At 41.4% G+C, this 17217-nt stretch overlaps 1 protein-coding gene and 1 long non-coding RNA gene across 3 annotated transcripts in view; both read right to left on the bottom strand.

Annotated features, from left to right (window-relative positions):
* The window catches only part of LOC148022106 (uncharacterized), a 156132-nt gene that overhangs the window by 63774 nt on the left and 75141 nt on the right, over window positions 1-17217 (bottom strand). Inside the window, exon 2 of the mRNA XM_087696794.1 lies at window positions 4945-6360. Within this exon, the coding sequence (XP_087552920.1) occupies window positions 4945-6360 (1416 nt within the window). The remainder of the gene's footprint in view (window positions 1-4944; window positions 6361-17217) is intronic.
* Window positions 6243-17217, bottom strand: part of LOC148022107 (uncharacterized) — an 85908-nt gene continuing 74933 nt past the window's right edge. The window contains exon 4 of one of the 2 annotated variants that reach the window (XR_015694460.1): window positions 6243-6371. This is a non-coding gene — a long non-coding RNA (uncharacterized LOC148022107). Of the gene's footprint in view, window positions 6372-7246; window positions 7580-17217 lie in introns of those variants that run through there. The other variant, XR_015694461.1, reaches the window with a different exon arrangement.

The following is a 17217-nucleotide window of genomic DNA, read 5'->3' as shown; positions in this document are numbered from 1 at the left end:
TGTTGCCACATTGTCATGTGAAGCTGAATACAAGGCAGCTTTCACTACCACAGTTGAATGCGTATGGCTTAGACGCTTGCTAGCTGATCTGGATGTATCTGTTATGGAGCCTACTCCTTTGTTCACTGACAATCAGAGTGCCATTGCAGTGGCACAAAACCCAGTGTTTCATGCTCGCACAAAACACATTGAGATCCATTATCACTTTGTCAGAGAGAGGCTACATGCAGATGATATCAGCCTTGTCTATTGTCCTACCACCAGTAATGTGGCAGACATCTTCACCAAAGCTCTTCCTCGTGACAAATTTGAAGCATTTCGCGACGCTTTAAATTTGATATCCTTTGGTGGCGGATGATCCTTGTACTCTTGATCACTCTTCACTCCAGGGGGGTTTTTTGGGTATTTGACTCATGCCTCACTTAGGCCTACGCTCATATGGGAGTGTCGGTGATCAGTAGGACACTGGGGCACTTTTTACTCTCGATAGGAGAGGTTTTTTCCCCCAGACTTATAGCCTTATTTTCGTATGTGCTTATGTGCTTATGTTACACACTTATGGGCACTTACCGTGTTCGGGTGTGAACACCCCCTACAACCCTAAGGTTTAAGGGTTGTACTTTGTACTTTCATTCTACACTCTTTCAGTCTATTCCCTTTAGGTGTCGTGCTTCACTCTGTCTCTCTCACTCTCACACTGTCTACTGCATTCAAGCTCACAGTCACATCAGCTTTACCACTAACCACGGCCCAGATGACACTACACTAGATGATGTGTATTGTGTCCCCCTAACTAGGGGTGAACTTATTATCCATTCAACAACTTTGCCAATTGGTGTAACCAGCCTTCCTCCTCAAATAAGGTGATAAATAATATGATTAAGCACTATTTACAGCAATTAACAAATCCACAAAACTAAAATGCACACTTTACCATATAATCTTGGACATTAAACACCCTGTTGGTCCAAAACCTGGCTCCCCTTTTGGTATTTATTTAACTTAATTGAAGAAGAAGGTGATATACAATGGGATTCTCCCAATCCCTTTCGGTATTCCAACTCCCCTTGCTATCCAAAATGATGAGTAAGTCTTTAATCTGATTTTCCCCTTGATTCGGGCAGCCAATTGATCTTCACCCGTTTTGATGGAGATGGAAAATGCCCAAATTCTGATTTGTTGGTTCCTCCACTTGAATTTGACTAAAAACAGCGTTAGCCCTGTTGAATTCAAATCTAGGAGCTTCCAATTTGTGGCACGCTTCCCGAGGCTATTGCTAAACCCTAATTTCTACTACATATTAGGATTTACAGGAGAGAAATCTGAAATTTCTCAGCCTTTGGTGATCTCAATGCTATAATCTTCGAAGCAAGGCTATAAAAAGGCTAGCAAATGAGAGAGAATGCTGAGGATAGAGAATTTCAGACTTTCTTCGTGAAGAACTGAAGAAAATCAATCATCTACTGCTCATGCCCTGTCTCAAGAGCTTGTAGATGCAAAGAACTGAAGAAAATCAATCATTACTGTTGCTGCCCTGTCTCAACAGCCTGTACATGCTCTCACCTACTGTTGATTGGTCTTCTCCTATCCCTGGTTGCCTCAGAAGGTCCTCCAATGGCTGCAAATCAAACCAACATCTCCTCCCTCTCTCTTGCAGACTGAATACACTAAAATGCTTCTCTCCAGCTTCCAAAGACGTTTTTCAGCCTTGCGCGGGCATTTTTTACAAGTGGCGGCCTTCTCAAATGAATTTTCTAGCATTATCCATAATTAAATATTAATTTTCAGTCTTTAAATACTGAAATTTTAATCTAATAATTACTTCGGTGCCCTAAAAAATAATCTGATTGGCCAATAATTAAATTGGCTACGCAACTTCCATTCCCAAGTATCTTTGCGCCATCTTTGACCATTAGATTGGCGTTAGGTACCATTAAATGCCACTTCTGGAGTGTCACAACTGACACTTATGGCCAAATGAATGACCTAGGTCAACAACTGGCACCAAATACCATCAAGTACCTGTGTGGCATAACTTATAGCAATTTTTACCTTTGACAACCTATGATTTCCTCAGGTCTTGGGCTCGTAAATTTACTCTGACCCCAGTTATACCTCAAATGTGCAACATTTACTTAACCATATGGTTAAAAATTAATCCACATGTTAAGTGAGGTTTCAAAAATACATATCCTCATGACAGTTGGATTGAGCAGTCTTCTTCACAACAACCTCAGTCAAGGTCCTTGACTCTGTGATTGGTTTAGTGATTGTTCTCGGTAAGGCATAGCCTAGTGGCCTGTATCACATGACAGTTTCTTTCCAAGCCAACAGCCAAAAGCTCCGAGTTCCACTACTTCTAGGCTTTAGCTGCTACAAGGGAGCCTACAAGCACTAAGCATCTTTGGCATTTTCGCTTAGGATATCTCAAATACGACTCTCTTTATGAGTTGTCGCGTCGATAAATGGTTGATGGCCTTCCCTATCTGAAGCTATTCTAGGATGTCTATAAAGCTTGTCAACTCGAGAAGTAGGACTATAACCCATTCCCTCAAGCATTCCTCACATAGAGCTGAGGCGTCTCTTAGATTGATTCATGTTGATCTTTACGCGCCGGCCTCCATCACCAAGAATGGCGTGTTATACCTCTTATTTATGGGTATACTTTCTCAAACATAAGTCCAATGCCTTCACATATTCTTTTGTGAAGAGTATTGTAGGACGCAATCAAAATATGTGTATTGATCGAGGTGCAGCTACAGGAGCAGTTCAGCAAACAGTGAGTAAAAGTGACGGTCGAGAGATAGGTGTGTACTAGTATGGTACACACAAAGAATAAAAGAATGTATTTATACTTACGGTACAATACACTTATACCCACAAGGGTGTGTTCACATGTGTAAAGTAATATACACTCGAGAGAGCATAAGGGCCTTAACATCCCTTACACCTACAAGGGTGTGTTTACATGTGTAAAGTAACATACACTCGGGAGGCTGAAACATATTCAGCCTTCAAAAGCACCAAGAAACTCCTCCACCAGTCAAGGTAAATATATACCCGCTAGTAGACTTGCGAGTATCCAAGTCACCTATCATGTCTACATCACAATACCCTTGCAGATCTAATGTATCCTTTCCATAGCAAATACATTTTCTTTGTGTGCCTTTAAGGTACCATAAGATGCATTTCACTGCTCCCCAATGTGCTTTGTCAGGATTTGACATAAACCTACTCACAACTCCCACTGCATGAGCAATGTCAGGTCTAGTGGCAACCATAGCATACATCAGTGAACCACAAGCTAAATTTATACTTGGCTATTAGGATTCTCAGCCAAGCTTTCTCATCATCAGAGAGGCTTTGGAGCACCTTTAGTCACATCCACACAAAGAAAAGGAATCGCTTAGGGCTTCAAAGAGCAGATGACCTCATTTTTGTCAATGCAAACCTACGTTTGTTGACAAAAATAAAGTCAGAGTATTCTCGAGACATGTATATAGGCTTTCATAAAAGTGAGCACGATATGCGAGATGCCGATGATGAGGAGGAGGAGGATAAAGAGGATCCGCCTACAGCACTTGAAGATTATGAAATGGATGAGGAAGAGGGATATGGAGAGCAAGAGGAACTATGAGATGATAATTAGTTATCAACCACTTTCTTTTTGCATTATGCACTTATTTAGAAGTGTTTATTCTTTGCAGTTAGCATATGAATTATATTTCAAAATCCTTGTACGTATCAAGAAGCTCCTTTCAGCTTATACCTTTACTAGAACCCTTTCAAAACTTGGAAATTAGAAAGCTTTGATTGTGAGTATGAAACTTGTAATCTATATTATAACTTCTAAGCACCTAGGATTCTTGATCTACATCGACAGCAGACTGAGATCCGACGACACTCGACACATTGGATCTTAGATCTCCAGTTTGCTCTTTCTCCACCGCCGATGTACCACATCCTGCATTCAGGAGGGATCACCTGCTATTAGCAACTTCGACGACTGCTACTACATCCCAGGATAGTATATCTCCGTGCATCTGTTACATATACACATCGCACCACTTTATCACAGCCGACAGTTGTTCCCCTATCACAGCCGACATTTGTTCCCCTTTTGTAGCCATTATCTGGAGTACCAGAGCTACATACGCACATACACATACACGACACTTATCACACTCACAGCACCGTATTTTCAGTTTCCAGTTTTTAGCTTTTCATTCAGCACTTTTATTTTGGATAGCTGGACCTCATTAGTTGTATCACAGTTTGTCTCATAGGCCAGTTTTGGTCTTTAGAAGACGTTAATATAACTTTCTTTCTTTCTCTCTCTCTCTCTCTCTCTCTCTCTCTCTCTCTCTCTCTCTCTCTCTCTCTATGACATTGCATTTTTGTTTCCCCTCCTCAAAAATTGCCATTTCCGTTTTCGTTTCTGTTTCCCCGTGTACCAGTGTGGTACACAAAGAATAAAAGAATGTTTTTATACTTAGGATACAGTACACTTACACCCGCAAGGGTGAGTTCACATGTGTAAAGTAATATACACACGAGAGTAGCGTAAGAGCCTTTACACCCAACTCCATCAACCTGGGTGAATGGCACCCAAGGCTACAACTTAAATGGTTACACTTATTTTGCATCACTAACTTCACCAACTTGATTGCCAACTCATGAGGCATCTTTATACTATTTACAACAAGTGCTGTATTTTCATTCAGTAAAATGTTATTAATACTAGTTGAAAAATTCAATAAATGTTCGGGCAAAATGCTCAACAATGTATTTGCACAATTTGAATATGAATGACTTTTGACTGTGATATGAAGGTACAAAGAGCAAAATATTAGTGACTTCAGACTAATAGAGACTGCAAGCCTCACGTTTTCAGCAACCTAAGGCTTTGGTATTTCAATCATCTTTTGCAAAGTGTGTATATACCTCAAGGACAGGGAAACCACCAATAGGAGATATGGTGTCAATGTCATTGTCTTGCAAATACAAGCGCTGCAAACTTGGCATCCATGCTGTACAAGTGAAACATTTTATTGAGTTTCCATTCAGCCAAAGCTCTCGGAGAAAAACACTCCCACTGTGGGTAGGTAGCTCTGTCAGTCTATTCCGTGAGGCAACCAGAGAGACCAAAAGTGGGCAATTGTTCAGAGATTCCCATAAGTTCCTTCCTCTTAATCTATTTTGGCCTACATCCAAAACCCTTAAGCAAGTTAAACCTTCCAGGGCACTTGCTACTGTTCCTCCTAGAGAAGCAAGATAGTTGGATCCAAGATCTAACACTTCGAGTTTTGGGCAAAGATGACTAAGTCTTTCCACCTTTGATATTCTGTTGCAGCTTAAAGTAATCTCTTTTAAACAGGGCCAGCAGGATGCTGGAATGCATTTACTAGACTTTGTTGGAACAATACAAGTACCTTTGTCTCCATCTTGGCTTTCCACACGAGTCAGACTTCTAAGCTCGCAGACTTTATCACTTGAAGTGACACAGTTTGATGCAATTAGCTCTAAGATGGAGTTTCCATCCAAGTGAATAGTTTGTAAATTATGTAAGCACTCTAATCCAGAAATGTCAGATATTAAGTTGTCTTTTAACGAAAGTTGCTCCAAAGTCTCTTCATAGCCTATGAATGCGTTGTTCAAATTACTCAGCCTGTTCATATCTGCAGCAAAAGACCTGGTCTTTGGACACCAAGTACTAAGAACCCCTTCTCCCAATGAAGAAAGCCCCTCATGGTTCATATTTAAAAAAGTTGCAGTTTGCAACTCCTTTCCACAGCAATTCACTATTTGCTCAAGTAAAGCTTTAGTCAATATCACAGGGGCTGCATCATAGTCTCGACTCTGACCATGATACCTATACATTCGAAAAGCCAGTTCAAAATCATTACTAAGATCCTTGCCCCCTTCTACTTCGCTGCCAATATCATCTGCCATCAGAGAGAGAACTTTTGCCCTGCCATGATCCTTTAGAAAACTGCTTTCATTACACAAAAGCTTGGCAATGGATTCCACCTGACTAGTTTTGCAATGAGTTTGACTAGCCGGTTCCCTGACCTGTAGAAGCTCTTCCTCCAACTGAGCTTGTTGTCTTTTTACTAATTGCATATTGTAATTCTTCCAGCAGCTTCGCAGTAGTTCTCCAACTTCCCAATTTGGTACCATGGACTGTATTGGAAGTTCCACCCCACGGGTACCTTTGTAGGTGATATTTGTTGCATACTGGGTCGTGACCTGTCTTTCTGTGGTCAAATATAGCAAAGTTGTTTTCTCTCCAGCAATTTTTGTTTCCAAACTTCCCAAGTCATCTGTTTCAAACAGTGTCCAAGCCCTTCTTGATTGTTCCTACAAGCCCACTAGATATCTATATTTAGAAAGTCCTACTCTAGAATTCAAGTGAATAACATATTTCGTTTACAGCTAGAAACTTCAACATTTTAGAGTTCATAATGGCAACATTAGAGACACTTTGAAAGGAAGACAGCATTGAAACAATATCGTTGGTGAGTTTGTCTGTGATTCTTAGTATCTACTATCATTGTTCTCTGTGTGTGTATGTGCACATGCATGCAGATGCAGCTCATTTTAAGATAATGAACAGTGGTTGCTCAAACCCACCAAAAAAGGTGCCAGGGGGAGCGCATGGTTGTGTGTTTTTTTAGCAAGCTCTTTTGGCTGTGTGTGTTTTTTTAGCAAGCTCTTTTGGCTCTTTCCTGGGTAGACTTTAGTTCTCTGCCACTTTCTTTTCTTGGGTGCATTTCTAGATAATCTAGGCTCTTTGGAAACTCTGCAACCTGGCCACTATTTTGATGACTGCTTACTTTACACGATCTCTGCACCGTTCTCTTTGTGACAGCTCTCTTTGTGACAGCCTTGTCAACTAAAGGATTGGATAAACCTGAACATAATTTTTTATACGTGTTTTTAAACTTTTAGGTTGTACTTTTCTCTAGTGTTCAGCCACTCTGTTTAAAAAATGATTTTTCACAAAAAGTGTGACCATGTCGCTCATTTTGGGAAATGGCTTATCTGATTTATGGTCATTAAAAAGATCAGTTCATGAAGGCAACAGTCCATTTAGTGCCTTGCTTAAAGCGGTAGCCACACACTCTTCTCTTTTTTACTTTGATCATTTGACGAACAATGGCAGTTTAGATGGACTGGATTCCCAAATGGGAAGCAATCCTTGGCACAAGCTTCTGCTGACGATTCCTTTCTTTTCGCCCAAAAATAATCAGTGCAATGTTACTATTATTATGCATGCTTTGGATCCATTTGGTTGACCACAGGTTTATGAGTCAACTTCCATAAATCTAAGATGATTACAATGATGGAAAAACAGTGGCATCAATTGCTTCTGCCAAGGGTATATTGAGCTATCAGAACTTGCCTCAGAATTATCATAGATCTCTAATGTTTTACTTGGCTCCAACAAGTTCAATAAAAGGGACACCGTGTACACACCATTCTTCATAACAAATCATCCCTTGTGCCCCAAAGCCTTCGTGATAGCTACATGATACTCTTTAAAAGAGCACGAACTCTGATATCATGTGAAAATATCCTAGGGTTTGCACGGAAAAGAAACTCAGTGTACAAACACAACTTAAACACAATGAAAAGAAGATAAAGGAAAGAACAAGAAACTAATGAATCAATGAACACTACTAAGTGCATAAACAAAGAGAATGTGATACAATTTTAGGGAGCTCAAGGAGCATAAACTGTTCAGTCCCTCTCGTAGTAATGAGGGAGAGTGCCAGAGTGTCGGCCCCCAAGAATAGAACCCAAATGCAACAAAACCATATGCAATAATGTCGAAGCAGTGGAGTGAACGGTGATGAAATGCAACAACATAAGGTCATCCAATGCAATTAATCTGATGCAAAGCCTGAGGACAGTAGCAAAACAGGCTGGATGTCAAAATGCAGCAATCTATAGGGCTGGAACAGCCAAATGCAGCAATGTAAAGCCCCGCAGCAGCCTTGATTATGTATGGATAATATCAGCTGCTGTCCGGAGCAGCAGGATACTGAAACAGATACCAATGGTGAAAATGTAGCTATCTATGGGTGCTCAAGTTGATAATAGGAGAAATAGATGATGACGATGAAGCTGGCTGTCAAAAGGCAGCAGGCTGGGTGCCTCTAGAGGCTGGCAACAGCCAGCTAGATTTTTCAAGACAATGGAGCAGGAGTATTGGCCTTCTCCCCAATGGTCTTGCCAGACCCTTAGAAATGCAGGTATTAAGGGTGCCCTAGAGGAGGGGAGTGGCAGGATGGGCCATGATGATCTCATCAGCACAAAAGAGCAGAAATCACCAAGAGTATATGCAAGAGTGAGCATAAAAATTCTTGGAAGCACAAACCTAGCTAGAGAAAAAGAATAGGGAAAAAGGAGCCCATTCAAAAGAGTTTTTCATGCCAACTACAGGTTGATGACCCGTGCTATGGCATACAAGGACCCAACATCAATTGGAGAAGTTTTACATCAAACCTCTTAAATGACAGAGTAGGTTTGGAGCAACAGAGAGTGTGCAGTCAGCTCATCCCATTTCTTTCATTATTCCCTCAAGTAACTAGTAGAGCAAAATAGTTACAACTAGGTGGTTAAGTCAAAGACCACCGACTTATTAAATGTCTAACACTTGCTATGTACAACTGGACATACAGTAGACTGTAGGTCACACACATAGACAGATAGACAGAGCTTGAAGTCTTAACACTCCTCCTCAAGCTCAAGATAACACCTGTAAGCCAAATAGCTGTCGGAATCAACTGAACTTATCTTTACCTAAAGACTTGGTAAAGAGATCTACTACTTGCTCATCCGTCTTCGCATGCATAAGATCCACTCTGCCTGCAAGAACCATCTCACGAAAGAAATGGTAGTGCACCTCAATATACTTCGTTCTGGCATGGTAAACTGGGTTTGTTGCTAGAAGTACACTACTAAGATTGTCACAAAATAAAGTCACTGGAGCATCCACCTGCATATCCAAATCAGCCATCAGCTTAAGCAACCATGCAATTTCACAGGCTGCCAAAGCAGCACCTCTATACTCTGCCTCAGTACTAGACAATACAACAATCAATTGCTTCTTGCTGCTCCAGCTCATCATCCCACTTCCAAAGCTGAAGGCATAACCACTCGTAGACCTACGATCATATGAGCATCCTACCCAATTCACATCAGTGTAACCAATGAGTTCAAGGCCTTATCCTTCTCATAGAACAGCCCATGATCTACAATGGACTTTACATACCGCATAATCCATCTAACAGCATCCAAGTGTGGCTTTCCGGGCTTCTACGTGAACTGACTTATGAGCCCAACAGCATAACTCAAATCAGGTCTTGTGATGGTGAAGTAGATCAAGCTTCCAACCATCTGCCTATACATAGTGACATCATCAATTTCAGCTCCAATGTTTATGTCTAACTTAACATTCTGATCCAGAGGTATATCAAGCGGTTTACATTTAGCCATGCCATATTTTTTCAGCATTTCCATGGCATAGTGTTTTTGCATCAGCCATAAATCATTATCTGCCTTTATCACCTCAATACCCAAGAAGAATATCAGCTCACCTGAATCCTTTATATCAAATTCAGATTTCAACATACTCATGGCATTCTAAATTCCAAAGTCATCATCGCCTATGATTATCAAATCATCCACATAAATAACCAGCACTACCAATCCTCTGTCTATCTTTTTCATGAACAGACTATGATCAGCCCTGCCAACCATGAAACCCAAACTCTGCAAGTAACTGCTGATCCCTTGCATGCCATGCTCTAGGAGCCTATTTCAGCCCATACAAAACTTTCTTCAGCTTACAGACATAGTGCAAAAACTTAGGGTGTGCATACCCTTCAGGCTGATCCATGTAAACATCCTCTTCCAAGTCACCATTGAGGAAAGCATTCTTAACATCCATCTGCTGCAATTTCCAGCCTTTTGCAGCACCCAATGCAATCATTGTTCGCATGGTTCCCATCTTGGCAACAAGGCTGAAAGTCTCTTTGTAGTCTAGACCATACTGCTGAGCACATCCCTTGGTGACCAGCCTGGCTTTGTACCTCTCTACACTGCCATCCAACTTGCATTTAATCTTATAAACCCATTTGCAGCCAATGGTCTTTATCCCATCTAGTAGTGGAACAAGATCCCAAGTGCTATTTTCAGCCAAGGCAGCCATTTACTCATCCATGGTTGTGCACCAATTCTTATCCATCACTGCTCCAACATAAGTGGCAGGTTCTTTAACCTCCATAACCTTCGTCATATAAGCATAATACTTCGCAAAGTAACCACTGTAAGTCAGTCTATCCACAAGATACCTAACCCTCTGCGAGCGTCTAAGCTGTGGTGCACTACAAGATTCCCCTCTTTCATGAGGTGGAATGTACCTGCTCTACCGAGTACTAGGTGTATACACAGTAGGAATACCAAGTTCACTATCAAGACTATCATCCGAGTCATAGCTTGAAGTCATCATGCCAGGTGTATCATCAAAAACTTTTTCTTTCCCTTTGCTATCCATCATGTCATATCTCCCCCTCACTGACATAGTGGTTGTCTCAGTGGACGATGAGCCAAAACTCCGCAATCTCCCTGTCCATGGAGATACAGGGGATGATACACTAGGACCTGTCAATGTCGTACTCTACTGTGAACCTGTCACAACTCTATAGAAACAGATTTTGTATCCTTTTTCATTAATTTGTCTATATAATGATTTATTAAATTTGTTTCATTTGCACTAATTAGATATAAAGAAAAGTGCATTGGAGCTGGCCTCTGATGAGTGGTCACAGGTTATGGTGGACCCACGCGGTGGGTTAGAGAAAAGATAGTTCACACTTCCACCTATATGGCCCGATTGGGCGCCTGTGACCAGAACTCACGCATATCAGGGTTAGACTCGCACACAAAAAGGATTGATGCTTTGAAGTGTGGGCTAGATCCGCCAGAACAAACAGTTACAATCAACAAGATGGCATGATCATGAAATGCTTGTACAATATGCATGTGTGGGCTGAAAGCTTGAAATGCACATTTCTTTGCATAGGAAAGTCACATTAAGATTCTGATACCGTTTTTGCGATGTATACGGAAAAAGCTTTCATATAACACCCATATTGGGGGGGTCCCTAAATTTTAGGAGGTCTTTAAATTTTAGGAGCCTCGAATTAGCCTAAAAAAGCTAATCCTAAAATTCTCTACTCTGACTGTGCTTACTAAAAAGGAAGGCCATAGAGAAGAGACAAGTGTCAAGACACTTGTCACACAAGTTTCCAAGAGTCCCACCACTTGTCACATCTCATGACATGTTGCTGGACACTTGTCTTGTGCTACTCCACTTTCCCCTTTTGTACTAGCTCTTCCCTCTCCTATAGATAAGAACTCGTTTTTCTTCATTCACCATCATTTTTCTTTGCTGTAAACTCATGTACAGCACCCACAGATAGCCAGAAACTGGCACCATACATCCCCATCATCATCCTCCACTTCTCCATTATCAAATTCCTCCATATTCCCTCTTCTATCACTGCTGTTTTACAGGACAGCAAGCCTGTAAATTCATTACAGCACCTCCTTCTCGAGCTCTTTCTTCCATTTTAGCAACAAGAAGCAAGCCCTATCCATGTACTGCTGATCAACGATGAGGAAAGGCTGATTTTCCCTCTTTCTTCTCTCATACTGTAAAGAAATCAGTTCTTATCATTGCATAATAGATAATGCATGTGTGTTTGTACATCTTTGCATGATCTTGTGAGAGTGAGAATTAATTCTCCTCACTCTCAAGTTGATTGTAACTGAGCTCTTCCCTAAGGGACTTGGGTTGAGCAGAAATACATTCCTTCGGGGGGGGATTGCCCATCTTCAACCCTCAATCTTGTCTCCATTACTTTTACATTTTCATGGCTGTAATTTTGTGAGTAATTTTCATTTTCAGCTTTAAGTGTTCATTCTCTTTTATATTAAATCTCGAAAACAAGCGAATATCATAATTGTTAAGCATACTACGTTGTTCGGGGCGTTTATAGAACCGACTGTAGAAGCATGTGCAAAAGGCATATTAGACAGTACTGCTACAGGTGATGCATACCAAGTAGCCATCTCATCAAATATAACATCCTTGCTTATACTTTCATGTGACTGACATCAGGTTTGTAGCCATACAACTTCTAAAAGGGTGTCGCAACATGAATGCCTGCAGTGGGAGTCCTGTTCAAAATGTACATGGCTGTCATAACAACCTTGGCCCAATAGTAAAGCGACATATTCTTCTCGTTCATCATAGCACGGGCAGCTTCCATCAATATCCCATTCTTCCATTCAGCTACTCCATTTTGTTATGGAGTGTAGCTACATGTAAGCTGCCTACAAATACCATTTTCAGCCAAAAAACTGTCAAATTCATGTGACACATACTCCCCACCACTATCGGATCTCAGACGAGATGTAGCAATCAAATTCTTTCTCAACCTGCTTCTGAAACTGCTTAAAAACAGCAAACACCTCATCCTTTGCTTTCAGTATATAAACCCAAGTATAGCAGCTAAAGTTATCTATGAAGGTCACATAGTATTTAGAGCCTCCCATAGATGCATTATGGGCTGGCCCCCACACATCAGAATGGACTAACTGCAAAGGTCTTGTGTTGTTTCGTACATGCCTCACAAAAGGCAATCATGACTATTTACCAAATTGACAAGCATCACATACATGACCAAGATCAATGTAGGTAAACTTCGGTAAGCCTGTCACAAGCTCTCTTCTACATCAATTGCAGCCGCTGAATATTTACAAGCCCCACTCTCTTATGCTATATTTCTAGGTCTTTGACTATGCCTGAACCATGAGCAAACATTGCTGACTTCAACTGTGGTAAAGTGGCATCTAATGTGAACATCCTGCCATGTCTATGACCACGAGCAATCAATTTGCAGCCATTACCAAACTCTTCAATGAGGCAACCATGCTTATTAAAACGGACCTGCAAATTTTGCTCAGTCATCTCACCCACAGACAACAAATTCTTTGTAATGGATGGGACATGCAACACATGTAGGGCAAGGTTAGGCATGGAGATCGAGGTAGATAGTCGTTGCACGCTATGAGACAGTCAGAGAGAGTGCAAGACAGCAGAGTAGAGAGTGAACACGTTTTCAGTACAATGACAAGTCTACAACTTTAGGTTTTTAGATAGATATATGTATGAAAGTACAATGTGCTAAGGGTGTGTTTGCACCCGTGCGCATATAAAAGGCACAATGGCCCTTTATTCCCAAAAACCTCCCACCTAAAGGCAATGTGCCTTAAGAGGAGAAAATAATCAACTAAGTCTAGGTATGTACAAAGCTGAAATAAATATATCTATCCAACTCCCATCATCTGTCGGCAATGAGCAAATTGCTCTGCTGGAAGACCTTTCGTAAGAAGGTCCACAAGGTTATCATCTGTATGCACTTTGACAAGCTCAATGCTCTTGTTGTCAAGTACATCTATAATGAACTGGTACTTCACCTGTATGTGCTTTGTCTTTCCATGAAAGATAGGATTTCGTGCTAGCATGATAGCACTCTCACTATGACAATGGAGAACAGGTACCTCTATGATGCCACGCTCTCCCACCAGACGTGAAAGCCATAAAGCCTCCTTGCATGCCTCAGTGGCAGCTACATACTCTGCCTCTGTAGTAGACAATGCAACACACTTTTGTCGCCTGGAGATCCAAGAGACCGCTCCTCCTGTGAAAGTAAACACATACCCAGAAGTGGACTTCCTGCAGTCCGCATGACCAGCATAGTCTACATCCGTAAAGCCAGATGCATCTGCTTTCCAAAGCAGATGCACAACTCCTTTGTGCCTTTGAGGTATCTCATAATACATTTCACTGCATCCCAATGCTTCTTGCCAAGGGTTGTCATGTATCTGCTAACCACTCCCACTGCAAAATCAATGTCAGGACATGTAGCAACCATGGCATACATCCAACTGCCAACTGTTGAAGCATATGGTATCTTGGCTATTTCAGCCTTCTCATCATCAAATGTAGGGCTATCCTCTGCACTGAGTTTCACATATGGAGGCAATGGAACCCCAATTGTTTTCCTCCCCTCCATATTGAAACGCTGCAAAACTTTGGAGATATACTCCTGCTGAGATAGATAGAGTAAGCCTTTAGATCTATCTTTGAGTACTCGCATGCCAAGAATGTGATTTGCATCACCCAGATCCTTCATGTCAAAGTTGCCATGAAGACTTTGCTTCAATGAATCCAAGGCATGAGTATCCCTACCAGCAATCAACATGTCATCAACATACAAGACCAAGATAATCAGGCTGCCATCTGTTGCCTTCTTGGTGTACAAGCAGTGATCCACTTGACTTCTATGAAAGCCTTGGGACTACATGAATGTATCAAACTTATGATACCATTCTCTTGGTGCTTGTTTCAGCCCATACAAACTCATTTTGAGTTTACAAACCATTTTTTCCTTCCCTTGTTGAACAAACTCTTCAAGCTACTGCATATAAATGTCTTCATGCAGATCACCATGTAAAAACGCAGTCTTTACATCCATCTGTATGAGCTCCATATCCTCAATTGCAACCAAGCCCAAAATGGTTCTCAATGTAGTCATCTTGACTACAGGAGAGAAAATCTCATCAAAGTCAATTTCATGCTCCTAATTGTATCCCTTTGCAACCAATCTTGCTTTGTACTTGGGTGAGGAACCAGAAGTGACCTTCATTTTGTAAACCCATTTGCCTGGAAGGGTTTTCTGCCCTTTAGGCAACTGCACCAAGTCCCAAGTGCCATTTTTTTCAAGAGATTCCATCTCTGACAGCATGGCTTTATACCATTTCTTGCTGACCTGTTTGTCCATTGCTTCCTTGAAGCAAGACGGTTCACCACAGTTTGTCAACATGACATACTCAGCCACATTAATTGCACAAGGAACAAATCTGTCAGGTTGTCTAGTAGCCCTAGACCATCTTCTAACCCAATGGTCATTGTTTGCTGGATGTTCCTGCAAATTTACATTTTCATCATGCTGTCCTGGCTGTTCCTGCACATGTAGTGGCTCATTTTCATGGGCAATAGCTGGCTGATCATTTCCAGCACCATTTCTTGCATTTACAGGTTCATTTACAGCACGTATTTGCTGCTGTACAGCGGGCACATTTTGCTGTCCAAAAGGTATTTCTTCCCGGAATACAACCCTACGGACCTCCTCAGTCTTTTCGGGCTGTTTGTGCATGCGATCTTCCCGGAAGATAACGTCATTGCTGCTTACTATTTTCCTTTTCTCGGGTTCCCATAATGTATACCTCATTTCACTCTCATCACGATATCCTAGGAAAATGCATTTACAGGACTTTGGCACAAGTTTGCTGCGTTTTTCTTTACGAATGTGCACAAAAGCCTCACAGCTAAACACTTTCAGATGAGCATATGAACGTGGCTTGCCCGACCACACTTCTTGGGGAGCTCCCCCCCCCCCCCCCAAAGACCTGTTTGGTGACCGATTAATCAACTGAACGGCTGTCATAACAGCCTTTGCCCAAAAACCACAGGGTAATGCAGCATGAAATAGCATCGTATGGACCTTATCATGTATGGTCCGATTCATACGCTCTGCAACTCCATTTCGGGGTGGATTATGAGGGGCAGTGAGCTCCCTCTTTATTCCTTTGCTGTCACAAAATGCCTGAAAGGCCTTGGACACATTTTTCTTACCATTCTCAGAGCGAAGACACTTAAGTGTCTTATCTGTCTGATTTTCAGCCAATGCCAAGAATTTTTTAAATTAGAGAAGCACTGTCTCACTTCATTCATCGACCGATTGTACAGACGCGGCGGCCCTGTAAGTCACTCATCTTTCTTGTCCGTAGTTCCATGTTTAATTGGAATGCATTATTGTATGGTGGACTGATGTGTTGTTTCTTTTTTTGCAGAGTCCGTTCGATGCTCCTTTGCGGCGGGATGAGCTTTTGGAGGGCACGGATATGAAGCTCGCCCTTGGATCCCTAGAGCTCACACACCTTTATTTTTTGGTCACCTGATCTATGTAGACATTTTCTATGTATCAATGATATCTTGTCATGATTGTACCAATCGCTTATTATGCAATCATGTATTTATTTCATGTATCAGTGTTATGATTTCATTAAACTTGGTTTTTGTTTGCAAGCGCATTGTACACAATGCAGAAACTATTTTGTATGGCTCTAATAAAGCACACAGTGCTATATGTGGCAGGGCAGCCCTGGCACAAAAAAAAAATTCCCTGTTACCGTCGCTATTAGTGTCGCAAATTTACAGCTCGCGTCGTTATTGGCGTCGTTATTTTCGTCACAAACCATCACTATCAGCGTCGGTATCAGCTCATACCGACACCAATACCGACGCTGATTGCGACGCTGATACCGACTGTTCTATGGCGTCGCCAATAACGACACTTTTTGCGATGACAGGGGCAAATTTTGTTATTTGCATTTTCGTCGCTTTTAACGTCGGTATAAGACCTATATTTTGTAGTAAGACATGTCAAACGATACTGCTGTAGGTGCTGCATACCAAGTAGCCATCTCATCAAATATAACATCCCTGCTCACAAGTGTCTCCTGTGTAGAGGGATTAAAACATGTATATGCCTTCTTTTCTTACGCATAACCAATAAAGACACACTTATGTGCTTTCAAATCCAACTTCCTTATCTTTCATCAGGAATATGCACATAAGCAATACGACCAAATACTTTCATGTGAGTGACATTAGGTTTGTAGCCATACAACTTTTGAAAAGATGTCACATCATGAATGCCTACAAAGTGGGAGTCCTAACATACATCCGAATGTACTAACTCTAGAGGAGAAGATTTCAAAGAAAGAGACTTTTTGTGAGACGTCTGTGCATGTTGCCATAAATGCAATGATCACAATGCTCAAAATCAGCATAACGAAGACGAGGCAAATAACCCAAATGAGAAAGCACTTTCATTCATGTTTGACTCATGTGTCCCAACCGGCCATGCCACAAAGAAACGCTTGGCTGCTCGGTCACGGCAACAACTTGGTCACGCACACTAGATACAAGAAGTGGATACAAAGTGTCACTCTTGCAACCTCTGGCAATAACCCTAGATCCCTTATAGATCTTCCATTTTCCATCACCAAAGG

The sequence above is a fragment of the Lygodium microphyllum genome, chromosome 17 (assembly GCF_053477565.2).
Source record: "Lygodium microphyllum isolate KBCC chromosome 17, Lygodium_microphyllum_v1.1.10, whole genome shotgun sequence".
Taxonomy (NCBI): domain Eukaryota; kingdom Viridiplantae; phylum Streptophyta; class Polypodiopsida; order Schizaeales; family Lygodiaceae; genus Lygodium; species Lygodium microphyllum.
Note: the sequence above shows the minus strand (reverse complement) of the source record. Positions and strands in the feature narration are given on the sequence as shown.